This window comes from Leptonychotes weddellii, chromosome 8, assembly GCF_054177405.1.
Source record: "Leptonychotes weddellii isolate Sample4059 chromosome 8, ASM5417740v2, whole genome shotgun sequence".
In the NCBI taxonomy this organism is placed as follows: domain Eukaryota; kingdom Metazoa; phylum Chordata; class Mammalia; order Carnivora; family Phocidae; genus Leptonychotes; species Leptonychotes weddellii.
The window spans coordinates 2115707-2142108 of NC_138376.1; the positions used below are offsets into that span (position 1 = coordinate 2115707).

The 26402-nt window shown below is 45.2% G+C and overlaps 1 protein-coding gene across 1 annotated transcript in view; it reads right to left on the reverse strand.

Moving 5' to 3' along the window:
* Nucleotides 1–26402, reverse strand: part of CARMIL1 (capping protein regulator and myosin 1 linker 1) — a 293460-nt gene that overhangs the window by 152686 nt on the left and 114372 nt on the right. The window contains exons 4-8 of the mRNA XM_081827521.1: nucleotides 21722–21781; nucleotides 12767–12888; nucleotides 2109–2206; nucleotides 1700–1770; nucleotides 1413–1486 (exon numbers count right to left, since the gene is read on the reverse strand). Coding sequence (XP_081683647.1) covers nucleotides 1413–1486; nucleotides 1700–1770; nucleotides 2109–2206; nucleotides 12767–12888; nucleotides 21722–21781 — 425 coding nt within the window. The remainder of the gene's footprint in view (nucleotides 1–1412; nucleotides 1487–1699; nucleotides 1771–2108; nucleotides 2207–12766; nucleotides 12889–21721; nucleotides 21782–26402) is intronic.

A 26402-nucleotide genomic window follows, 5' to 3' on the forward strand; every position in this document is an offset into this window, starting at 1 on the left:
ACAAAAGCTCAACCGTTTTCAAGAACAATAAAGGGATCCCAGAGCCAAAAACACTGAGCTCTGATACGGCAAGCCTACCCACTTCTCTTATTCTACGTGCCATTTTCTGTTTTTATTGTAAAAAAAAAACTTGCAGAGCAGATATTCTCCCTTTTCGTTTCTCAGTTCACTTTTTTCACAAGCTACACAGGAAAGAGGCAAGCCTGAATGGGAGTATGAAGTTCCCTCGTATGTAGAAAGAGGGAGATCGGCCCTAATCAGGAAAAGAAACTGCCTGCTCCACAAGAAGGAAGCAGATCCAAGCTTGAGAACCAGGGGCTATCGGCACTTGATATCGGTCACAACGACAGACCCAGCAGACCCTGCCTCACCGTGCTCCGTATGCCCGGCTATGCAGAGACAAGCTACCTCCAGCTAGCATCCGTGTTCTCTGCTCAATTCAGTTGGCTTGAACTCCTGGGGGTTCACCCTGTACAATGCTGGATTTCCCTGAGATAGGTGGAGAAATAACCTGAAATGGCATTTTTCGGGGCAAGATGCTGGTGGTAAGAGATCGTAACGCTGTCTGCAATCCCAACTGTCCGCGTGGCATAAAAGGGACAATCGGAATCCCAGGATTCTCTCTCTCAATTCCACACAGGGATGGAAGATTTCCCAGGCTGAGGTTCACTGGGGTTGGACTAATACCTGCCACTTAAAATAAGTAACAGGATATCCAGGGTGGAGGAGACTGGGAAACCCAGGATAAACCACCAGCAAAGACACTGGGGCACCGCTCAGCTCTGTCAGGGAGCAAAAGAACTCGGATAGACTGAATGAAGCTTCTTCTCTGGGGCCTGGTCACGCGAGCCACCGCCCTAAATATACAGAAGTCAAGGTCTTAAGACCTAGGAGTCTCTCAAATAACACGTAACAGGATTCACAGTTGTACTATCATTATCACAAGGCAGATACTGGCGAATGGATTTCCACCAACGTATGCGCATCTATACCCGAGCAATCCCCAACTCCTAAAGAAATGATAAACAAAAAGTCATTTCTTAGGATTGCAGCACAAAATTCCCTCCTAGAAAAATGTTCTAATGGCCATTAGGCAAAATAATACCGCATCACATATACAGAGGCAGACAATTATACAGACTTTCGTGGGCTGCTACAAGAACTTAAGAATTCTATCTCCACAGTTTCTAAGCACAAACTCTGGACCTGAGGTACACACATGCACTTCATTCCCAAATGAACGCATCTGAAAGTACTTCTTGGAAGGCAAGATTCAGAGATGCTGAGATTCTCCCCATTTCCCCCGTAACAGGATTTTCTGGAGATCACATATGTCCGTAAGCACCAGCAGAGAAATACAGTTCTGGAGGCACAATTAGTTGTACAAGGAAGGAAAGAAAGAAGTAGCTTACCTGTGGTCAAGATGACTGAAGTCTTGTAAATTCAATTCCCTGGTGTCTTGCGTCAGATAAATTGTATCCACATCCTATTTGAAATAAAATTCAATCATGTAAATAGCCCACAAAGATGATCAGGGAAGAGGGATGCAAAGAGAATTAGATAATGATACAGACAGATTTTCACAGAATCTGAGGATGAATGGAGGTGGGGGAGAAAAAAAGAAAGAAGCCAGTCGCACCCTGGAATATTCTCAGGCGCGCATGTGCGTATACGCTCCTGTGCACACAGATACACTTACCCACTGTACTTCTTCTCGGTATGAAAACCCGAGCCAGTCGCAAACACAGGCGTACATCTGAGAAAATCCACCTGAAACCCACAACAGAAACGTGACGGGTTTTTGGCTAAATGATTTATCTGAAGTTAAAATATAAAAGTTTAAATATGGCCGATGCTGACAATGCTGATTGTTCTTTCTGTTTGGGAAAACAGCGAAGATTCTGCTCCCGTTCTATAGTAAGTACATAGCAGCACGCAATACAGCTTAAATATAGGACTTTTGTCCACCAATCTAAAGTCTGTGCGGTGCTAATTACACCTTAAGACTAATTGCACCTTTACAGTAACATACTAGGAATAGACGTAACTTCCTGGCAGGGGGACATCCATGCAGCCATTTATAATTTGGTTTTAAAATGCATGCTCACCACAGGGGCCCTGCTCGGCCACGGTCTGGTTGTCCCACAGAGCCTGGAGACTGGCCAGTCGGTCAGATGGCTCCATGGAGACTTTTTTCATGATTCGCCTGTAAGATCAACAGTAACAATAAATTTCAAAAATCAAGGTTTTTTTGCCCCTGCACACAGAACTCTATTTGGTGATATGCCCTTCTTAAAACCAAAGATGGGTGCCACTTCAATTTTGGTAAAAGTAATTCCATTTTTTGAGCACTAAGAAGCTGGAGATCTACCGGAACTTAATAAACTTCTTTATTTAACTCCCTTTTGTAAGCTCAGGGTTAGGGTTATTGAGTTGTTTTGTAACATTCGACTCTATTAGAATGGCTAGAAAACAGTGTGTTCTAGTATTAGATTAGGTGTATACTAAATATAAATCACTAACTTCTAAAAAATTAAAATACAAATCCCCTCTGTCCTTCCACAGTACCGCATACGAATGGCCATTGAGAAAGAGCATGTTCCTTTTACTATCTCTTCCCCTCTGACGAGAAGTCCTCTGGGCCAGAGAGCACACCCAGGCCCCATGCTCATCCTCGGAGCTAACAAGGCCCCGCGCACAGTGCAGAAGCAGGACAGAAGTAGTAGTTAAAGGCACAGCCAACCATCCCCCAAGCTTCATTATTCATAGAACTAGCAAAGTGGGAGGACCTACCCTAGCTGCGAGAAAGAAAGAAATTAATACCTGTGAGATGATTAAAACAATCCCTGGTGCCTGGTAAAGTCTCAATAAACGTTAGCTGATGCTCTCCTACTTATCACCCAGTAATCATGTAACGAGCAACTTATGAATCCCTTAATTCACCCCCAAATTTTTATTAAATGTCTACAGTGTGGCAAGACCAGCTACCAGGTACTCGGTATACAACTGTGAACAAAACAGGTATCGTGCCTGTGTTCCCAGTGAGCCATCTCCCGTGAGAACCAGATAAATAGGCAATTATAAAAGGAGAAGTCTTAATACAGGAGAAGCACAGGGTGGGGGTGGGAGTGTGGGGCGGCAGAAAGGACACTGAACTTACTCTCTGGTGGGGAGAGAGCAGCGGAGGGGTCTTAGCATTGATGCTAAAACCTGGAGAGCAATAAAGACTATATCTGGAGGGGAGTGGGACCAGGAGCCGGGGAAAGTGTTCCAGATAAAGGGCCAGCAAGTTCAAGGAGATGAGAAGGCTCGTGTTCACCACCAGAAACTGCACATAGTTCAAAGCAGCCAGCAAATGTCGTGTGACGAGGGGGGGTGACGGAGGAGTCCAGGGAACTACACCGAACCGAAACCAGGTCACAGAGAGCCTTCGAGGTCCGACCATGGAGTTCAGATTTTGTTCTCAGGGCAATGAGGGGCCACGGAAGGCCTCAAGAGGGTGCATGAGATGGTCGGACAGGCACTGTAGACAAGTATCTGGAGGGCACGGGTCAGGGTCAGGCTTCGGAAATAGAGAAACAACTTGAGACATTAAATGGAAGCCCACAGGACTGATAAGAGCCCAGCGAGAGTGAAGGTCATGAGCTGCTGGTGGTGCCACGCAGACCAGCTTCGGGACTCTCTCTGCAGCCCAGACGTGCGGAGAAGGGGGGCAGCTGGTGCTCGGTGGGGCTGCAGGCTTTCCGGGCAGGCGAGCCGCAAGGTGGGACAGACGGCCGCGAGGGTCCTGCCAGGGCCCAGCTGCAGCGCTGGACTCTGCCAGCCAAGGGATGTGTGGCTGGGAGGCCCTGGTCCTTCCAAGGAGAGAAAGTGGAAGGGGGCTGCTCAGAGCGGGATGACGGAATGTGATTCCACCCCAGCAGACGCTGTTCCAGGAGATGACAAGGGCTCAGGCGTGGCGCTCACGAGTGAAGTGGGGAGGACGGGGGAGGGGAGGAGGTCACGGGCTGTGAGGAAGGGTGTCGGCGGGTCAGAGGCACCTGGGATCACGGGAGGACGTGGGTGCAAAGTGGTGAAGTAAGATGCCAAGTTATATTGAACATACTTGCACCCTTCTTCAACGACTTAAAAGCACTTCTGCTACATAAAATGTTCTCAGTCACCATTATGAATCTCAACCACCTTGTAGAGGATTAGCAGCAAGTGTTTCCAGAGAGCTCCATTTTCTCACGGGATGGATTCCCGTGTCAAGATCCTGACAAGGGGCCTTGTTCTACTCCTAGACAAAACCTCAAGTACGTAACAAAGCACGTAGATACCCACGTCCTGCTGGCACTGAAAATATTTCTACTTCTTCGCAAAATTTAGGATTGAAGCATAATCGTGTATAACCAACGATGTCAAATGTCATGAATTCCTTCAAATTCTTGTATAAATGCATGAGGTCTGCAAGGGCAGCATGATTTTTCTCCATTTCACCTGAAAACACCTAAGATTAAGTCCCACTATCCTAAAGGTCCTGAATTTGGGAATAACTGTGGGTTTAAGAAGACATTCACGCTGAAAGTGGTATTACAGAATCTGGCCATTTGAAATGGCTCATCTTGGTTCAACACTATCATTCTGGTATTTTAGTGGCATTATTTTCCAGCTACAAGACAGCAAAACCAGGTATTATGCAAAGAAAGAGCAGAGCCGTCGGAAGCCACCCCAAGCTTCAACACAGCTGGGGTGTGGACACACCCAAGTGGACTCCAGTCCGACTTCATCTGAGATCACATCTGTGTTCTAAAATTCTTGCTTTATTTCAGCGGGGTGGGGTGGCATGCTGTTTCAGTGACACACAGGGTGGGGTTAAGCTCGTCAAAAGCAGGGAGAAAATAAGGCAAAAATCTTTGGCAGGAAGCTGGTAGGATCAAGAATAGGAAGGTGGCAGTCTAGGATTATAGGGAGAAATGGATGACTCCTCATGGCTGATTCAGAAACTAAAGCCTCAATTTTGCTCCAAAAACAACACCGGACATTCCTGCTCAGGGGTAAGGACAAGTCAACTGGAAAGCGAGAGAAGTGGCAGCCAGCAGAGACATCCTTGACCTTCAAAACCCCTCTTCAAAGGTATCAGTCTAGGGGCGCCTGGGGGGCTCAGATGGTTAAGCATGTGCCTTCGGCTCAGGTCATGGTCCCAGGGTCCTGGGATCGAGCCCCGCATCGGGCTCCCTGCTCAGCGGGGAGTCTGTTTCTCCCTCTCCCACACCCCCTGCTTGTGTTCCCTCTCTCGCTCTCTCTCTCCGTCAAATAAATAAATAAATAAAATCTTAAAGAAAAAAAAAAGGTATCAGTGTGAGCTCTTCCAAGCAGCCCAGCTCTGTGACAGTTCTCCTCTCTTCTTTTGTAAGGAACTAAAAAACACTTTGATCTCAGGAACTGAAGACATCTCATGAAACAGGCCGTTGTCTCCGGAACCGGACGTTTTCCTGACGCAAACCACACCCCAACTAAATGCTGTCTCTGCTTTAGAAAAGCGGACGGACTATAAGTACCTTTCTTTTGTTTTTACATGAACTCCTCTTTTGCCACTTTTCTTCACAGGAACCTCACCTTCTCATACTTCAGTTGGCTTTGACTTCCTAAAGGGATCTGCAATACCATTTTTATCACGGGAGCAAAGAAACCTCGTCCTAACACGCTGACTTTCAAACGTGTCGCAGGTTTGCCAGAAGGTCCCGGTATGCTGAAAGCCTCAGGAGAAAACTCCTGTCAGAAGGTTACTGTTCTGTCACCTAATAAGGATGTTATTAGGGACATCTGACAACAAAAAAATCAAATTAGAAAAATGCTATCAGCTTCCATGTAAACATATAATAAAAAAAAAAAAAATCAGGGGGCGCCTGGGGGCTCAGTCGTTAAGCGTCTGCCTTCGGCCCAGGTCATGATCCCGGGGTCCTGGGATGGAGTCCCGAGTCAGGCTCCCTGCTCAGTGAGGAGTCTGCTTCTCCTTCCGCCCCTTCCCCTGCTCCTGCTCGCTCTCTCTGTCAAATAAATAAATAAAATCTTAAAAAAAAAAAAATCAAACTTCAAAGAAACTCCCTACAAACGTCACCAATGCCCTTTCTGACAGTGCAGGCTTTCTTCTGCTGCCGCTGGTTAACGGACCGCAACAACCTCTACCACAAATAAAATTTCTGAAGCAGTTTACAGGAGCTAATTTAATCCTCCACCTGCACCAACAGCATTATTCCATTTTACAGATGCGGACACTGAGGCATTGAGAAGGGAGTTAACTTGCCTAGAGTCTCATCCCCGCTAAAGCATCCCGACAACCTGACACCTTCCAGTTGTACCTCAAAGCTCTCTCCACACACGTTCATAAAGCAGCACCACGGACTGTTTCTCCCCACGTGTGACTACCATTTTATTCCAACGTCCAAAAGCCTTCGTTGCTCCCCAGGCCCGTCCTTGAGGCTTTTGCTCACAGGGACATCTGCAGGCTCCCAATTCAGGCTGCATCAGGCCGACAGCTGTCTCCCAAAGGCACCTGCTCCTGCCGTTTCCCCACAGAACTCTCCCGACCCACCCTCCACAAAAGCCCCCCTCTCAAAAAAAGGAGGAAGGCAAATACAAATCAATAATACAAATATAAAAAATAATACAAATTATTTTCCTGGCATCTCAAGTTAAATGTGACTTTCCTTTCTCTGAAACCTGAGGATTTTCTCTTCTCTTCACTATATTATTTGTGGAACTTTCTTAACACTGCCTTCAGACTATAAATTCTCGGGGAGTAGGAAACATTTTACTAATGTATGTATGCCCGAGGCAGTCGTTTAGTGAACATTTTCTAAATGAATTCTACCACATCCCGATGACTTAATTTGACGTAAAAAAAAAAAAAAAAAAAAAATCCAGCTTGGTCCTGGAGAATAACCCAGGTTCTCAATATTAGAAAAGCTGAAGGCCATAAGACAAAACAGCTTCCAGAATAGAAATGCCATCACGGACAGCTCTGGGAAAACAGATTGAACAACACGTACCTACAAATATTTCCTAGCCCCCTCAACGTCACTGTCTCCGAGGCTAGGTCTCCGATGACACCCAGCTCCGCACAGCAAAGATGAGAGTGGTCACAACACAATGCTAACAGCAATCTGATTTTTAAATTTAACTTACATTTTCTTCTTGTACCTTTAAATTCTCCCCATGTTTTGAAATAAATTTTCCTCATTTAATGACGGGAGGGAAATGTCATTTTGTAAGGGAAGGAAAGAGGAAGCAAAAAATATCCTAACATGTATGTATGGGAGCGGAGGGGAGGTGAAGAGTGGATCCTGGTGTGACTATTAATTTTAATTAAAATTCCTCATTTTTTTCCTACCTGCATTCTCTTGACTGCAGTCAAGAGGACTGATTATACATTGTAGATTATTTACATCCTGTTTTTATATATTTGAGTTTGATCATGGATATCATTTTCAAAATTATATTTGGGTAAAACTGGAAATTCAGATCTTTGCAGATATAGTTTCATTTCTATGTAGTCAAATGGACTATCCAAGAACTGATTATCTGAATGGAGGCCTGCGCTGGCCATGTTTGTCCCCCAGATTCTCCTGGTTCCTGATACCCGCTCACCAGATACTTCCCTATCCACCGTCCCTACCAGCCCTGAGCAAGGGAGGAGATGAGAGCGGGGTACCCGAGGGCCCCACCATAGGCTCAGGTAACGTATCCGATGAGACAGATGACTCAAACCAGACTGAGGATTCCAAACATGGTTTCTTTTTTTACATTTTTATTTTAATTCCAGTTAGTTAACATACGGTGTTATATCAAATATAGTTTCTATTCTTCAACTTATTATGAGTGGGATGTGTGACATGACTGGGGACATATTTTATTTTGCATGTTCTCCATTATTTACGTCGAGGAAGTTGTTCCCTCACTGACCGCTTTAACCCGAAGCAACACGAGGGATGGAGAAGAAAGGATACGATTACCCACCTCTTCACCCTCCCTGGTCGATAACCAGAACCAACGTAATTACCCATTTCCCCCGCTAAAATCACATAATACAATCTAAGGAACTTCAAGAGGAAAGACAGAACATGCAAGTCACAAAATATTACAGGTTTATTTTGATAAGCTAACCGTGCACGGTGGGTAGGAAAGCGAAATTAAAAAGTCAAGTACGTTTACATTATTTAAATTCTCTGCCAAGTCAAGTTCTACATCATAATCTGTGCCTTCTTGCACATCGGTGGCTTCATCTGGACGGCCTCTGCCTTCCCTGCCCTCCCCTCCAAATCCTCTCCCCGCTTCCCAGGCGGAGCTCCGCACAGCCAGCCCGCACACGTCCACCTCCTCCTTATGCCTGGTCACCCACTCATCGGCTTCGTGTCACCTGGGCCCACGCACCCATGGTCAGGAGGCCAGACCACGGTCTTCCAACTTCCATAGGCTCCCATGCACATTGCCCAATGATGCACTCGACACACGGTAAGCATGAGAAACCTCAGTGAGTATCTACTATGTGCCAAGGACTAGGGATTTAAGATGAATAAAAAACACAGCCTTGGCTCCAGTAGCTCTTGGCCAAGAAGGAAGCTCAGGTATGTTGTGTGCTCTGTGTCCCTCTTACCTTCTCAAGGATATCGTGGATTTATTACCACGATCTCCAGCAACAATCTCTCTCTCTCTCTCTCTCTACTAGAGCATTCCCCTCGTTACAGCCATGTGCTTTAATACCTCCCACTCTGAACGCAAACAAAATTCGCCTGTAATTCCTTGTACCTCTTTAGTTACTTCCCATTTATCAGTTCCCCTTCATAGCTAAACATCTCTAAGAAGTGTCCTGCAGGTACCACACCAGCTTCCTCCCTTTGGAGTTCATTCCACTGGCATGGTGGCCCACCTCTCCCCACCAGAACCCTGGGACTGCCCTTCACCGTGCCCAGTTGCCCAGACAGCCCTCTGCCCTTGCTTGGTCAGCACCCAGATCATTCTGCAGAAATCCACTCCCTGCTTCAGAGGATCCTCCCAGGCCCTGGTTTTCCCCTGGAATCCTGTCCCGACTCCCTTTAGGACTCTTCCTCTTACACTTGTCCTCATTCTCAAGACATTTTCTCTTCCGGGGGCACATCTCTCTCTGGATGATCTCAAAACAGTCGTGCAAGCAAGACTCTCTACAGTAATGACTCCCACATTTGCGACATCTCCAGACCTGGATGGACCTTTCCCCCAAGCTCCAACCCCAGGTACATAACTGCCGATCTGACACCCCCTCCCTCACGTGTCCTAGATCTCAAGCTTAGCATGCCTAAAACAGAATGGTTGGGGTGTTTCTCCCCCCAAATAAAACTTGCCCCCACCAGCTACCCTCGGCCCCTTCCACCTCACTGCAAAGTATCATGAGTCACTGAGTCATTAAACCAGAAACCTAGGAGTCATCCTTGGTCCTCCCTTTCCTCACTGCTGTCACCCACGTGCCGAATCCATCAGCCAGTCCTGTACCCACAATAAATCTTCCATCTTCCACCTCCCATCCTTATCTCTAACGTCACGGCCGCAGCCATCCCTCCCCCATATGCCTGCCCGCATTCTAACCAGCTCTCCCCTCCTGCCCTTACCCTTCCCACTGCACTCTCTCCAGCGGCAAAAATAATCTTCATAAACCGCATCAGGAATCATGTCACATCTATACTTGCAACCGACAGCGGCTTCCTAGCGAGCTAGTGCTCACCTGCAAACTCTTCCCCGTGAGGACCTACGTCCACCGACCCAGACCTGTGCCTCCAGCCTCATCTCGCAACAGTTACCCCCTCCCGCCTGCATTCTCCTCACTCCCATGCTCCAGCCGCCCGGGTTCTCTCTCCGCTCCTCAAAGACGCCAGCCCTGGTCCAGGCAGGCGAGACAGCACAAGCAGAGGCCTGAGAAGGAAAGATTCTCTGCCCTCTTCAGGCTCCTTCTCTCCCTTGAGGGTCTGTTCAAAGTATCATGGCCACTGGGAGGCCCTGGCAGACGGAGTTTTACTCTTTATGTTAGTCCTGCACTAAAGATCAGTTGCAAGCATTTACTCAAGTTTACACTTACTTCACTGATTTATTTCTGGGGGGTCTGTTTCCCAATGTAAGTAATGCAACTTCCCAATGTAAATTCCACGTGGGCCGTGGACCCCAACACTTAGTACTCTGCCGTCTATAGTAGAAACTCAGTAAACACTGACTATATAAGTGTATCAAGAAACAACTGTAACACAGCGAGACACGTGCTAGCAGAGGACGTGATCACAAAGTTCTACGGACCCATGAATAAAGAAACTCTTTAGACACCCGGGCTAGGTCTTTTGGAGTGGGAGTGTGTCTGGATTAGCAGCCTGCATGAAAGCACTGAGGACAGGAGAGGCTGGATCATGGGGCCAGACAGCAGTGGTCTTGCTACACCAGCCTACACAGCGTGGACGCAACCGGGTAATTCTGGTGACCGCGCGGAAGACCCGCGGCGAGGAGAAGGCCTGGAGATGCAGACACAGGTGAGGACGATGCTGCCCTGGAACGTGAGACCCTTTGAACGAAGACGGTGGAAATGAAAGGCCAGACAAGGAGCAGACCAGGAGACAGGCATGAAAAGGGTCTGACAGGTGCGAGTGAAGAACAAGACACTGTGCACAAGGCGAGCCACTAACCGAGATACAGTGTCAAACACGGGCAGGTTCGGGGGAAAACCTGCTAAGTTGATGGGACGCACCGCGTGTGAGGTGCCTGGGGACATCCTTGTGCAGCCAGGAGACAGAAGTACAGATGAGGCTCGGGTGGAGGTCTTAGATTTAGAAACTAACATCTATGTTGTGACAGCCTCCCTAGAAATGGAGCTCATTACTTAATGCTTGGTTCATATTTGCTGCCCAAACCTTTTAACAAAAAGTTAAATGGGGGGGCGCCTGGGTGGCTCAGTCGTTAAGCGCCTGCCTTCGGCTCAGGTCATGATCCCAGGGTGCTGGGATCGAGCCCCACATCAGGCTCCCTGCTCGGCAGGAAGCCTGCTTCTCCCTCTCCCACTCCCCTTGCTTGTGTTCCCTCTCTCGCTGTGTATCTCTCTGTCAAATAAATAAAATCTTTAAAAAAAAAAAAAAAGTTAAATGGAAGAGAAGAGTGCAAATACTCTTCTTTGACCATTTTCTCTGGGAAGGAAAAAAATGGAAGAATTCAACCCAAAAACTGGTAATTTCCTCCAAATTCCTAGAATACTAGGCAAATAAAACTGCATTTTAAAGAAAGCAGAGATTCTACATATTGTTCCGAGGGTCGTGTAAGTCCATGCTAAATGAGGCTGTGCTTAACAATTTTCTGATCTCATCAGGACGTACAAAGTCACTTTACTAAACATCGTTTAGGGAGAATGGGCTATGTAGTGACTGCTAACTCATGATCACCCCAAATAGTTATCTGGTGGCTTTAAGGATGTTCTCCTTGTGGGTATTTCCCCCTCACCGCTCCTCATCACGCCTCACTTCACCCCGCACCCCTGCCTACCCGCAACTCTCCTGCACACACGCGAGAGTGTGGTTGCACCCTGCAGGAGCCTGCCTTTAAGGCTTCAGACCTGGAAAGTCCAGGCAGGCAGGAGCTAGGGGACAGCCCCACTCGAACCCTCTGTGCCACGGGATGAGGCCGCGGACACTCCGCTCCTCTGCAACCAGCTAGCCAGTCGCTCAGAGAAGCACGAGAAGCCCAAGGCTGCAGAGGAGGAAGCACTGGGTGAATAGCCAGAAGGCACAGGCCAGCCCACCATGCTGGCGGGAGGCGAAGAAAAGAGAGAGCGCCGCGCAGAGCTGTTAGAAGAACCCAGCAGGTCTCGGAAAGCCAGAGACTGTAAGGAAGCCCCATCTCCACCAAACCACCTGCAGGCACCCAAAAGGCTTGAAAGACACAAGGCTAGGTTTTCCTGCTTTGCCTCTTCATGAGGAGGCAGAGCATCGTAAGGAACATGTTCCATAAAGGGCAAGTCCCCGAAATTTCCCTCCTGCTCCTGTCAAGCAAGACACACAGCTCCCCATCTTCAACGTGTCCCCGTGAGGCTTCGTGGCCTCCGTACACAGGGCGAGCAACGGGAGAGGGATTTTTACAGTCTCTGTACCGTCTCCTTCTAGCAGAAAGGTATTTTCGCTAGGGACTATTAAATTAGGGAGCTTTCTGACATAGGATCTTTCTGCCTTTTTACCTCCACCAGTCCCACCCCCCCTTCCAACAACCCACACAGTCCCTAAGGACAAACTCGGTTACCCAAGCGCATAATCCTGATGAAAAGTGCTTAACAAAGAATTATGAGGGCATGCACAGACACAATTTACTAATATTCCTAACGTGTGTTTCAGAAAACTAAGAGGAAAAAAAAAAAAGGAAAATGAAGCCTCTTACTCTTCATGAATAGTGTCCTCGATGCCTTCCTGCAAAGCACTGAGCCCCTGGTTCCACTAAGAGCCATGAGGATTAGTCCCACTAGGGTACATCGCAAGTTATGTCAAAAAGGTTTCTGCTTCAGTGTTGGGAGCAGAGGTGAAAGGGTGGCCAAACCCTTCATGGCTCAAGCTCTTGGAAGTACAGTATGAAGCAGAGCCCCGCAGAGAACCTCAGACGTCGAACGCAAGGGCCCAAGTGAGGGTTTGCTGTCGAAATGTTTAAGTGGAGGAGGACGCGTGAGGGGAAGGCGCATTCTCATCCACTGCTCTGAGGACGTTCTCTGCTCTGCTCGCCCTTCCCCCCAAGCACTCACACTGGGGAGAGGCCAGGAAATATCCTCTGCAGGCAGGTGCCGATGTGGGCTAGCACTTCGCTCACGTCCTCGGGCGATGCCATCTTCATGGAGATGTTGTACTTCTCAGTTTCCACCACCATCTGCAAGAATCGGGTTGGACGCTGCTTAGTAATCAGTACGGAGCCTTGAATTTTGGGTTTTAAGTTACATAAACGATATACTCACACTGACCTATACCAATAAAATACCAGCTTTTTAAGAAGCACTTCCTTAAAATAACACCCTTAGTTAAGACTCGAGGAACTGGGCGCCTGGGTGGCTCAGTTGGTTAAGCGACTACCTTCGGCTCAGGTCATGATCCTGGAGTCCCGGGATCGAGTCCCGCATCGGACTCCCTGCTCAGCAGGGAGTCTGCTTCTCCCTCTGATCCTCCCCCCATCTCATGCTCTGTCTCATTCTCTCTCTCAAATAAATAAATAAAATCTTTAAAAAAAAAAAAAAAAGACTCAAGGAACTGTTTGGGTAGAGGGTAGAATGGTTGTCAGAAACATCCAGAAACTGGGCGCCTGGGTGGCTCAGTTGGTTAAGTGACTGCCTTCGGCTCAGGTCATGATCCCAGGGTCCTGGGATCGAATCCCACATCGGGCTCCCGGCTCAGCGGGGAGCCTGCTTCTCCCTCTGACCCTCTCCTCTCTCATGCTGTTTCTCTCTCGCTCGCTCTCTAATAAATAAATAAATAAAATCTTTAAAAAAAAAGAAACATCCAGAAACTGAAACAAGTGTTTGTAAAGGCAAAATTCAAACAGGATCCCTCCCCACCCAACCCCCCAGCCATGTGATGGAGACAGGATATTCACATTCACACATTACTTCTCCTTTTACCAAGGTTTTGTCTCAAGATGTGGTCTTACCAAGTCTGTTAGATCCCTACTATCTGGAATAAGTAAGCATACCTCCTTTGGTAAGTAGCTGAGGGCAATCTCATCATTACTTTTTTTTTTTTTTTTGACATGTTTTAAAAACAAGACCCCTTATGAGATACTTCACGGAAACGTTAAAAACCTTTTGCCTGGCAACAAAAGAAAAATCAAATGCTTATAAACATTTCAACTTCTCTAAAAAGAGAGAATTCTTGGAAAGGATTATATGACACAAACAAAGTCATAACGTTCAGGACTAAGCAAAGGATCATTCCAATTAACTGCTGGGAAATGTCCAAAGCTTACCACCAAAAATGTTGACACTGAGGTCATAGAGCTCATACTGTAAATAAGTATAAGTCAACCTGAGAAAAGGAGCAGGTCGCAAAGGGCAGCAGGTTGTTTATGGACACATTTCAAATAAAGAGAATCAACCTCATTAAAAAAAAAAAAAATACCATTATCTTGGATCTCAAAAATATTCATGTTAAATGCAATCCCTTTGGATTTTCACTGCATCAAAACAGCCTCACATATTTACTTCCTGCTGGTACATAACTTGTACAAAAATATGATGGGGGAATACTACACTTAATGTGCAACTAGCCAATTAGGTTAACAAAGCAGTTTTTAGATTTGTTTTACACTGTCCTAAAATTAGCTAAATTAAAAATAATCATCTGTCTTTCAAAGTGTTAACATTAAAAGGAAAAGCAATGCACGCGCCTGGGTGGCTCAGTCGTTGGGCATCTGCCTTCGGCTCAGGTCATGATCCCAGGGTCCTGGGATCAAGCCCCGCACCGGGCTCCCTGCTCAGCGGGAAGCCTGCTTCTCCCTCTGCTTGCTGCTCCCCCTGCTTGTGCTCTCTTTCTCTCTCAAATAAATAAATCCCTATTTAAAAAAAGGAAAAGTAATGCAATTTATTTGCCAAAATGATGAGATAAAAAAAAGACTTAAATGATCTGAGACCTTAAAATGTTACTTTTCCACAAGCACCCCAAAGGACTCTCTCAATACGTATCACCTCTGTGTCAGTTAGTTGGCTCTCCATATTAAAAAAAAAAAAATTAATCCTAATTTTCACGCACTGGTCTTCTAGAAGGTGGCCCAAGGAATATTTCTCCCCAAAAAGGCAGCAAGCATTGCTGTATCTGGAGGCTATTTACTGTTCAACCCCAGGACACCTCAACGAAGTATCTTCAGCAAATTAAAGTTGCTCTGTGCAGCTAGGCTCTGATGTCCCATATGCACACATCTGTGTTTTAAAGAGCCAGATACTTTGGGACGCAGCCACCGTGTCTGTGCTCCACACCCTGCCCCCAACATTCCCACCGTGGGTAATTATATTTTTCACTACAGGGCACTTGTACTTTCTTCACATCTAGTGCATCTATCTATTCAGTTCACAGTTTGGGTGTGAGTAATTAGTAATTAGCTTATTCTAATTCTGCTTCGTCTTAACACCTAATCATCCTTAATTGCACAGGATTGAAGAGAATGACAGGGAAGAAAAAAAGGTGACAGGCGAGGGGAAGAAACGAGGCCTTCAGATCCAAGCTGACACGAAGGCAGCACACAGCCCTGCAGAATATGTCACCACCTTGGGCTGATGGAAAGACTGCCACAGAGAGATAGAGGGGACACTAACACAGCAAACCATTTCACCAGGACAAAGAACTCTCTTTCAAATACCTCTGTCCCTCCTAGTTCAGCTGGGGAAAAACTGAATGCTTGCAACAATTCCGGCTTAGCCACCTAGCAGGACATAATCACGACCTCCAGTACACATTTAAAATAAGAATCAGCAATATCTTATTTAAATAAAATAATAATAATTAAATATAATATAAAATAATCAAAATAAAGTAATAATCAGCAGTATCTTACTTAAGATTCGAGTTTCCAACCCCACCCTGCCTCCATTTTTTAAGGTAGAACAACCTGGCTAAACATTTAAGCACTTTTGAATAAATGCCAGTCAACAGATTGGTAAAGTGTTTTTCATTCTTCTAGCAGAAAAAGCCACGGGTGGTTTGCCAAAATCATCCCATGACATAGCAAACAGTTAACCTTATAGTTTAAAAAAAAAAAAAAATCATAGGTGTTTCAGTTGTACAAGAAATAGTCCAAAAATTCTGTAACCATAAAAGTATTTAACGGTTCGTCTCAGTATATTGACCATGAACAGGCAACAGAATTTCCACAGAACCTGGACGCCAGGAAGTGCTACGGCAATGAGATTTGGAAAATAAGATAAAGGTCTCCCACATTCCCACAAGGAGGAGGAAAAGAGCAGTAGGAAAGGTCACATTTCACTAACTCAGTAACTCACGCACCCCTCTCACTCACACACGAGGAAATGTGAGTGTCCCAGGCAGGTGACCTGAACTGACAAAGCTCTAATTAAATAGTGATAAAAAGTGAATCAATCTGGGAGCCTGGGTGGCTCAGATGGTTAAGCGGCTACCTTCGGCTCAGGTCATGATCCTGGAGTCCTGGGATCGAGTCCCGCATCGGGCTCCCTACTCAGCAGGGAGTCTGCTTCTCCCTCTGACCCCCCCCCTTCTCATGCTCGCTCTCTCATTCTGCCTCAAATAAATAAAATCTTAAAAAAAAAAAAAGAAGTCAATCAATCCCAGAGAACATTAGAAAAGAACACGGGGGAAAAAAAAGAAGAAAGAAAAAAAGGAAAAGCATGTCTTAATCAAGGGTGGATTGTGAGTGCCATGGGCAGACACTATCATCCTTATGATTTCACATCAGAGAACACTGGAGAAACCAGACGTCAAAGTTCCTGAGGTTACCCAGGTTACTATTTCTCAGCCTCTAGAATACGAGAGAATCAAATGCCCACCCCAGACACGCTGAGTCCTGTTGTGTGTGCGTGCGTGCGTAGGGGGGTGTGACGGGGGAGGGGTACTGCAGGAGGTATCAGTGTTTTTAAACAGCACCACAGGAATTTCTGAAACGTCAGAATTTGAGTCCTGCGAAGCGCCCGGCATCACGGGCCCCTCTATGGAAAAGGCACCATCGTCTTGCTGTACCTTCATCTCCAAGGTCCACACTAAGCTGAAGCAATGCTGTCGAGCATTGTCGGTCCCACGGGCCGATTGGACGGCCTGGTACCACTTGAGTTCCTCTGAATGCCAGACAGACAGAAGGGACGGGACTACAGTGTCCCTAGACGGGACCAGTCCCAGCAGCTACATGGGGAAATTAGTCTTGCTGTATCAACAGCCTTTCTCATAATTAAATCCCACGTCAAATCATACTTTGAATATAGTGCTGGCATTAACATTTCAGTAGAGCCCTTCTGCTCGATCACAACCCCGACCTCATAAACATAAACATCCCCGAATTCAGACCGTCAAGAAGGCCCTTCTTATGACATCATTCGTGAGTAATCATTCACTCCTGCATATGTCTGCCATTTGGGCAAACATATGGTGCTGTAATTTTTCTTCCAAACTCCAGTTTCTAAAGAATGCTAAACACACAGGATAAAACATTGCTCTCAGATGAACTATGGAAAAGTTCCAAGGATTTGTATGTAATCTCGATCAACATAAGGGACAATTCTGACAACTTTTAGGAATGTTGTCAACAAACTACACACACGTGTGTGTGCATACACAAACACACGTATTCTTCATAGTTTTAAAAACTAAAAGTAGAATGAAGGAAACAATAAAGATCGTAGTAAGAATCAAGGAAATAGGAAACAAAACCAATCAAATCAATAGAGAAAATCAACAAAACTAAAAGCAAGTTTTTGGAGAAGATCAACAGAATTGATAAACCTCTAATCAGATTGGAGGACAGGGAGAGGCGGGGAGAGAAGGACTAAATGATCAATAACAGGAATGATATCCTACAGATATTTAAAGCATACAAGGGGATACTATGAACAACTTTATATCAGTAAATGTGACAACTGAGACGAAATGAGTAAATTTCTTAAAAGACACAAACTACCACAGCTCACTCAAGGAGAAACATATGAACGCATCCATATCTATGAAAGAAATAAGAATTTGTAGGTTAAAACCTTCCTGAAGGAAAACTCCAGGCCCTGATGACATCATGGGTCAATTCAACTGAACATTTAAAGAGTTGGTTATTCTAAATTTTTCTAAAAAACCAAAGAGCAAGGACTAATTCTATGAGTCCATGATCATTCCAACACAGAAAGCGACAAAAACTTTTTTAAAAAGAGAAAAATATAGTAACTGTCATTAACATAGATGCAAAGACTCTTCACAAACTTTTAACAACTAGAATCCAACAATATACAAAAATGGATAATACATCATGACCAAGGAGGGTCAATCCCAGGAATGAAAGGTTGAATTAATACCTGAAAGTCAATCAATATAATTCACCTTGTTAAGAAACTAAAAGGAAAAAAAAAAAAAACCCACACAGTAATAGAGAAAAAACATAACAAAACACAACACTAATTCCTGAGAAAGCCTCCCAGCCAACTTGGAACAGAAGAGAAATTCGTCAACCAGATAAAGGGTATCAGTGAAAAACCTACTGCTAACATCACACTTGTGGAAAAAGAATGGTACTTTCCTTCCAAGATCAGGGAGGGAACAAGGATGTCTATTCAGCACTGATCTGGAGGTGTTAGCAGGGACAGTTGTCAGGCACTGAGATCTGATTTTACCCCACCCAGAAGTAAGTTAGCCTGTTGCTGTTTTATGAATGCTGGCAGGACACAGGAGAATCCTGGGTCAGACAGAAAGGACTTGATTATTCATGGCACAGCAAAGGGCACCATGTGATTCCCCCGTACCCCAAAGCCCAAAGCCCCACAGAGTGACACAGAGAGCTCAGAGATGTCTGCACACACAGGGGGTTGCTTACAGGAAAGGAACCGTTGAACGTGGGTAATCTATTTTCAGAGTAAACGATAAGCAAGCCCGCTCTCTGTTCATAAGGGAACATGCCACCATCTCACACGGATGCTCACAGCATATATAACCCTGGGAAGCAGTCTGTGGAAAGAGCAGTCACAGCAATGAAGTCTTGGCATACCCAGCAAGCACGCAGGAATGTGGGAGACCCAACAGCAATAAAGCAAGAAAAAGAAATAAAAGATATTAATGCTGGAAAAGGAAGAAGTGAAATTGTCTTTATTCACAAACAACACAATCGTCTATGTAGAAAAATATGAAATTCGTTTTTAAAAGCTACTAGAACTAATAGGTGAGTTGTCAGGATGCAAGTTTAATATGCAAAAGTCCACTGTATGTCTATATGCCAGCAAGAAATAATTAAGAACTGGAATTTAAAACAATACTATTTATAATAGCATCAAAAAATACAAAATACTTGGGAATAAATCCGACAAAAGATGTGTAAGATCTGTATGCTGAAAGCTACAACAAAACACTGCGGAGAGAAATTAAAGAAGACCTAAATATGTGTAGAAATACAGTTTTCTTGGGTCAGGGACTCCAAACTGTTAAGACGTCAATTCTCCCCAAATGGATTTATAGATTCAATATAATACCAATCAAAATATCAACAGCCTTTTCTGTAGAAACTGAGCTGAGTCTAAAATTCATATGGAATTGTAAAGGACCCAGAATCACTGAACAACTTTGATAAAGAAGAACAAATTTGGGAGACTAACACTATCTGATTTCGAGTCTTATATAAAGCTGTAGTAATCAAGACAGTTTGGTAGTGGCACACAGACAGACAAACACACCACAGGGACAGGATTCAGTCCAGAAATGGACCAACAGTTATGTGAACAAAGGATCTCCAACAAAAGTGAAAGCCAGGGACGCCTGGGTGGCTCAGTCGGTTAAGCGTCTGCCTTCGGCTCAGGTCATGATCCCAGGGTCCTGGGATCGAGTCCCGCATCGGGCTCCCTGCTCCGCGGGGAGCCTGCTTCTCCCTCTGCCTCTGTCTCTCTCTCTGCCTCTCATGAATAAATAAATAAAATCTTTAAAAAAAAAAAAAAAGTGAAAGCCAGTTCAGTCCTTCAAACAGGTGGATATGCTATACATATGCAAAAAAAAGACAAAAAAAAAAAAACTACACCCCCCAAAAAACAAAAACCACACCCAAAAAACAACAAAAGAAACCCAACTGATCCGTATATTGCTTTATATACAGAAACTATTTCAAAGTGGATCACAGAGCTAAATGTATAACGTAAAGCTGTAACACTTCCAAAAGCTCTAGAACATTCTGTGACCTCAGGTTGAGCAAAGATTTATTCAATATGACACCAGCATGATCCACAAAAAAAAAAAAAAAAAATACCGACAAATTGGACATCATCAAAATTTAAAACTTGTGCCCTTTCAAAAGCACTGCAAAGAAAATGAAGGACAGGCCACAGACTGAGAAAAAAATATGTGTAAATCGTGTATCAAAGGGATTTGTATTCAGAATATACAAAGAACTCTTAAAACAACAACTCAATTTAAAAAATGGCAAAACATTTTAACCAACACTTGAACAAGGGAGACAGATGATGGCAGACAAGCAGATAAAAAGATACTCAGTATCTTTAGTCATTGGAAAAATGCAAATTAAAACTACAATAAGAAAGCAACACATACTTCCCAGAATGGCTAAAATTAAATACAGTGACCATGCCAGTGCAGGAACTGGGACCCTCATGCACTGCTCGTTCATGGCAAGTCAAATGGTACAACCACTTTGGAAAACAGTTTAGCAACTTCTTAAAAAGTGTACCTACCATACAATTCAGCCATTCCATTCCGAGATATCTATGCATGGGAAACGAAGGCCTCTATCCAAGCAAAGATTTGTACACATACATGTTCACAACAGCTTTGCTTGTCTTGCCAACAACATAAACACCCAACTGCCCCTCACCGGGTGAATGGATAAAGCAGCTGCGATACAACCACACAATGGAACACAACAAAACACAGGAGGACACAACAGGACACAACGAAACACAATGGAACACAACGAGACACAACAGAAACACAACAAAACACAGTGGAACACAACGGGACACAACGGAACACTACTCAACAATGAAAAGGAACCACTGAGACATGCAACAAAATAAATCAATCCCAAAACAATTATACTGATGGAAAGAAGGTAGGCAATAAAGAGTACACACACCGTATGATTCCATTCACACAAAGTTTTAGAAAATGCAAACTAATCTCTAACTGCAGGGAGGAGATTCCCGCAGATGCCTGCAGAGGAGGAGAAGCAAGCGGGAGTGTCTGCTGGGGGATATGAGGAGACCGTGGGATGAGGAATAAATTTGGTATCTCGATTGTGGTAATGGGTTCATGGGTACACATATGTCAAAACTTAATCACACTGTACACTTCAGTTTGCTGCATAGTACTTATTATAGCTCAATAAAGCTGTTTTTAAAAATCTACATCTTAGGGACACCTGGGTGGCTCAGTCAGTTAGGCATCCAACTCGATTTCGGCTCAGGTCATGATCTCAGGGTTGTGAGATCAAGCCCCGCGTGGGGACCCACCTCAAGCCCCACATCAGGTTCTGCACTCAGTGGGGAATCTGCTTGAGATTCTCTCTCTCCCTCTCCCTCTATGTCTTCCCACCACGCTCTCTCTCTCTCTCTCTAAAATAAATCTTTAAAAAAATTTAAAAATAAAATAAAAAATAAAAATCTCTATTTTATTAACACCAAAATATTCATGTATCACTGTATTCCCAGAAAGACCTTAGACAGTACTGTATAATAGCTAGGAGATTTTAAGCCTAAACCCTGTTGTACAAAATCTCACGTTTACATCACCAGCTCACATAACAGCTCATTAGTCCTTCTCAGACTGAGTTCTGGAGAATGTGTTTTCCTTATGAGAACACATTCCCAGCCCCTACCCACCTAGCCCCCTGTTCAGTCTGTCATTCAGAGACTTCCATTTTCCCTAATCTTGTTTTTCTACATTATCTCAAGAGAATATCAATAGTGAAACCAAAATAGGAGTTTCCCAGTTTCAGAAACTCAAGAAAAGGTGAGGACCCCGCAGTCAATGACACGCAGATGGCTGTTGATGGCACGCACCTGAGCTGACTTGCTGCAGATGACACCGTGAATCTCCAAGTAGCTGAAGGTTAACTCGAGCTGCAATTGAAATAAAGACCTGAAATGAATGAGGGTGGCAAAACCTATAATTTAAGGTGAAAATGCTACAATGAGAAACAGTCTGAGAGCAAAACAAGGTACTGGGCATCTTCCGAAGGCAGGCTGGCTTAACTAGTCTCCATTGGTGCGCTTAAGATATGACCTTGATTTAGCGTACTTCAGAAAAGTATTCTCGGGCGCCTGGGTGGCTCAGTCGTTAAGCGTCTGCCTTCGGCTCAGGTCATGATCCCAGGGTCCTGGGATCGAGTCCCACATCGGGCTCCTTGCTCGGCGGGGAGCCTGCTTCTCCCTCTGCCTCTCTCTCTCTCTGTCTTTTATGAATAAATAAATAAAATCTTAAAAAAAAAAAAAAAGAAACGTATTCTTCACTTTACTAAAGGGTTGAAAGGAAGCTACAAGTCTGACTTTTTAAATTTCATCCAGGGACAAACTCAATGGAAAGTTTGAATGAATAAATACTCCATTTATTCACTGAGAAATGAATGTATAAAGTGAGCCATCTAAATACACGTTTTTCTCCTATTTCAAAATTTTGCTCCAGAAAGTCCCATCAAGATGACGATGTTGGTTTTCCTTCTCTCTAAACTCTTACCTCTTTGGGTTACACTCTGGCCACTTCCTGGAATCATCATCATTCCTTCCCCATCTTTCATAAAAATGCGTATTTTGAATGGATTTAGAAAAATACAACATGTAGGAATTTAAAACTGTGGTTAAATGAAACACACATAGTTAAGTAAAAATCTTATCTGTGTGTGCAGATAAATGATTTATTTCCTTCCCATTTTAATATTAAGTGATCCTTTCTCTCTTCTCCCATAATCAGCATTTCTTTTTTCTTCAAAATATCTCCAGTCCCACACTCTTCCTATTCTTCCTGGACAATACCCACTAATCTTTCCCCCAATTTTGCAGTCTTTCATCCGACTACAGCAAACAATCCCAGAGCACTCTGTTAGAGAAGACTGAGTTAGATTAGTTTATTTGACCTCTTTGCCTTCAAACTAAGAAAGGTAAGGGGAAAAGTACCCACCCAGAACCAAACGCACAAGACCCTTAGTTGTGCCCCTGGATGCTATGCTGTACTCTACACATTTGGTAGGATAAACCTTAGAACAGAGAACCCCTGAGTGCCCAGTTAAATATCTTGATGTATAGCACTGAGGGCCGGAGGCAGAAAAGTTATTCTTTCATTATTCACTTAGTCAACCCACAGATATATATGGAAGGCCTACTATGTACCAGGATTGGAACTGAAAAGAAGAAGGACACATCTCTCTTGTCCTCCAAGAGTCAAACACAGCACTGGAGGCCCATCTTAAACACTCTATTTGAGTAGAAGTCCTCTCACCTACCATTATTATCAAGACCGATGCTCAGCTGGGTTTCGGAAAGTCACCTCAAGCAGGAAATTATTTGACAGAGTGACCACATTTCTTCTTTGAGAAGAACCTATCGGCTGGCCCTACAATGGCATTTCCTCTGGGGGCCACAACCATAAATCCAGGCACCCAACGTCCAATTCAAGTCTCTCCAAAATGGAGGGAGGGGGCCCCTGGGTGGCTCAGTCAGTTGAGCGTCCGACTCTTGATTTCAGCTCGGGTCATGATCTCAGGGTCATGGGATCGAGCCCCGTGTTGGGCTCCATCCTCAGAGGGGAGTCTGCTTGTGATTCTCTCTCTCCCTCTCCCTCTGCCCTTCCATGCACACCCCACTCTCCTTCTCGAATAAATAAATCTTTAAAAATAAATAATAATAAATAACATGGAGAATTTGAAGACACTCGCAAAGCAACTTGAGGGCATAATTTTGCTGAATTATTACGCTCCCCACCACCCAGCCTTTAACAACTGTCTGGTCCTTAACAAGACAGTAATTTCTTTTTACATAATGCGCCTTTATCAATAATCAGTATTTCATAGACACTCTCTCCTTTCATAGCCTATTTCACTGCTATGTGAACTTCACTGCTTGAATTAAATAAATGTACTGTTGGCATTACAACTGCTATGAATAGGTTTGGAAACAAACCGCTGACCCTCGGTGGGCACTCATTCAACTGGTGGGAACAGGTGTGGACAGGTCGGGGCGCTCACCACCCAGGAGCTACGAACGCACAGGGGGCACGAGTTGGCACCATCAGGCATGGCATGGACAGATGTGATCAAGGTGGCCGAGTGAGGTTAGCTGGAGGTCAATTAAGATGCTTCCACGGCACCTAGGCACTGTCACTGGGAGAAGCAAAGCGTCAGGGAGCAGGAAAGCACAGAGACATTCGGCGAGGCTCTGAGGAATGACTTTTCAAGTTTGGCAAGCAAAGAAGGGGCAGAAAAGGGAAGTCCAGGCAGAAGAAAAAGAATCTGCAAAGGCATAGAGGCATCACAAGAACTAGGACCAGGCATAAGCCAGACACAGAGCCTGTAGTACGGACAATCCCTGTGTCTGTGATTCTTTGGGCGTCCCAGCTTTCCTAAGAGTGAGGAGGGGCGTCCCTGAGCCAGACTGAAAGACGTGGTGAGGCTCAAGTCACTCTCTCCAGCCTGGCCACTTCCCCTTTCCTCTTCAACAGTCCCTCACCTGACCCTCCCCAACAAAGCCCCTGCCCACACACACCCAGTTTAAAGAATGGCTCAGGGCAAGATGAGGCAGGAACACCTGAGGATGCTTTTAAGGCAGCACCACAGATGATCGTGATTGGTCAGATGCAAGGAAGGAATTAATCCAGACTATCACTAGCCCCCCACCGCTCTTCCACTCACCCCACCTCTACCCGCCCCCCAGCAAGTCCCCCGCCCACAGGCAATAAGCAAATGGACAGGTGACTGTCCTGCAGGAATGTCCCCCCACTCCACATGGCAGAAGCCTGAGCCTCCGCCACCCACCTTCCGACCTGTTTCCCTCCCCCCACAGCCCCCCCCACACCCCTGCTCCCCAAAGCACTGTGCTCTTTCCACCGCTAAACCGTGGACCAGTGGAAGACCCTCGCATCTGCCTGGCTGATGGGGGGGGGGGGCGATCCTTCAACCCAGCTTCTCTGTGGTCCATCCCTGATCTGATAATTACCCATTCCTGCCCACAAAACGGAGCCGGGGCCTTCTGGGGTGACAGCAAAGTTCTATTTCTTCATCTGGGGGTGACTGCAGCGGTATTTGCTTTGTGATTCATCACAGAGACGTACTTTCCTATTTTGTACATTGGACTGCATATGTGATACATTTAACAACAGAAAGACAAGAGAGAAAATGTTAATCGGCGCCCAAAGGGAAGACATCTATGCCATAATCAGAACCTACTGTACGGTACCGTTTTGAATATAATTATTTCCCCCAGAAAATTAATGTCATCGACATGGGTTTTGCATCTCAGCCAAGGTATACCGTGGCACATGAAAACCAGGGGGAAACATGAACACAGACCACTTCAGAAGAAAAACGGTTTTTCTCTATTTGTGATGCTGACAATATCAGAAATCAGAACCAATGTCCAAACCACGCTAGCCAGGCCAACGTGGAGCACGATACACATCACAGGACGAAGCCAGACCTTCACTCGGGGCAGAGCAAGGGAGGGGGCAGTATGGGATCAGCCAGCAGAAGAGAGGTGGGTGAGGGGCACCTGGGTGGCTCAGTTGGTTAAGCGACTGCCTTCGGCTCAGGTCATGATCCTGGAGTCCCGGGATTGAGTCCCACATCGGGCTCCCTGCTCGGCAGGGAGTCTGCTTCTCCCTCTGACCCTCCCCCCTCTCATGTGCTTTCTCTCTCTCTCTCTCAAATAAATAAATAAAATCTTTAAAAAAAAAAAAAAAAGAAGAAGAGAGGTGGGTGACTGCCCAGGAGGGAAGACACCTTTCTGCGTCAGAACATTTTTAAATAGGGGAAACATACTATTCAGGGGCCTTCTACTCAATAGGCTACTTGACTGTTTCTCAAGCTCATAAAATTTCCTTCTGCAATTAATTTTTCACCAGTGGGATAATGGTTCATTCACTTCCTTACAGCCTGCTTTGGGGTGTTTTAATATAAAGGCAACATAGCCCAACACCATTCACATAATAATTGATTTCATTTATGACACATTAGAAACAGACTCACTTTACATTACCAAAAGGGGCAGGGGGAAACGTCATAAAATTTAGCATTTGTATAATCAGAAAGAAAAAAGGCAGGAGGCACCCTGAGCCCTGGACTAGCAAACAGTGGGTTGGTATCTGGGCAAAATTAAATAGATCCTTTCAAGAACAAAGTGGTGTCATGGTCTTTTTCATGGGCAACCCCACAGTACACACAGAATGCCTGAGACACTCTCCCACCAAGAACGCACCCTCCACAGTGATGAAGGTTATTGCCCACATGTCAAAGCCTTAGAAAAATCTGCCTTTCCTGGACCGAAGGAAATAAGAGCTAGACTTGATGCCGGGTGAGAGAGAAAAATGACCGGAATCCACGAGCCTCAGGGAGCACAAAATGCTTCCCCACTTTTCACGGGATACTTTTTACACAAGAAGAGGAGAAACGGAGTAAAAACTGTTCGTCATCACAACGCTGAGGTGCTTTCTGGGGAGAAGAAAGGAAAATATGGGTGTGCTAAGAGCACTCTGGAC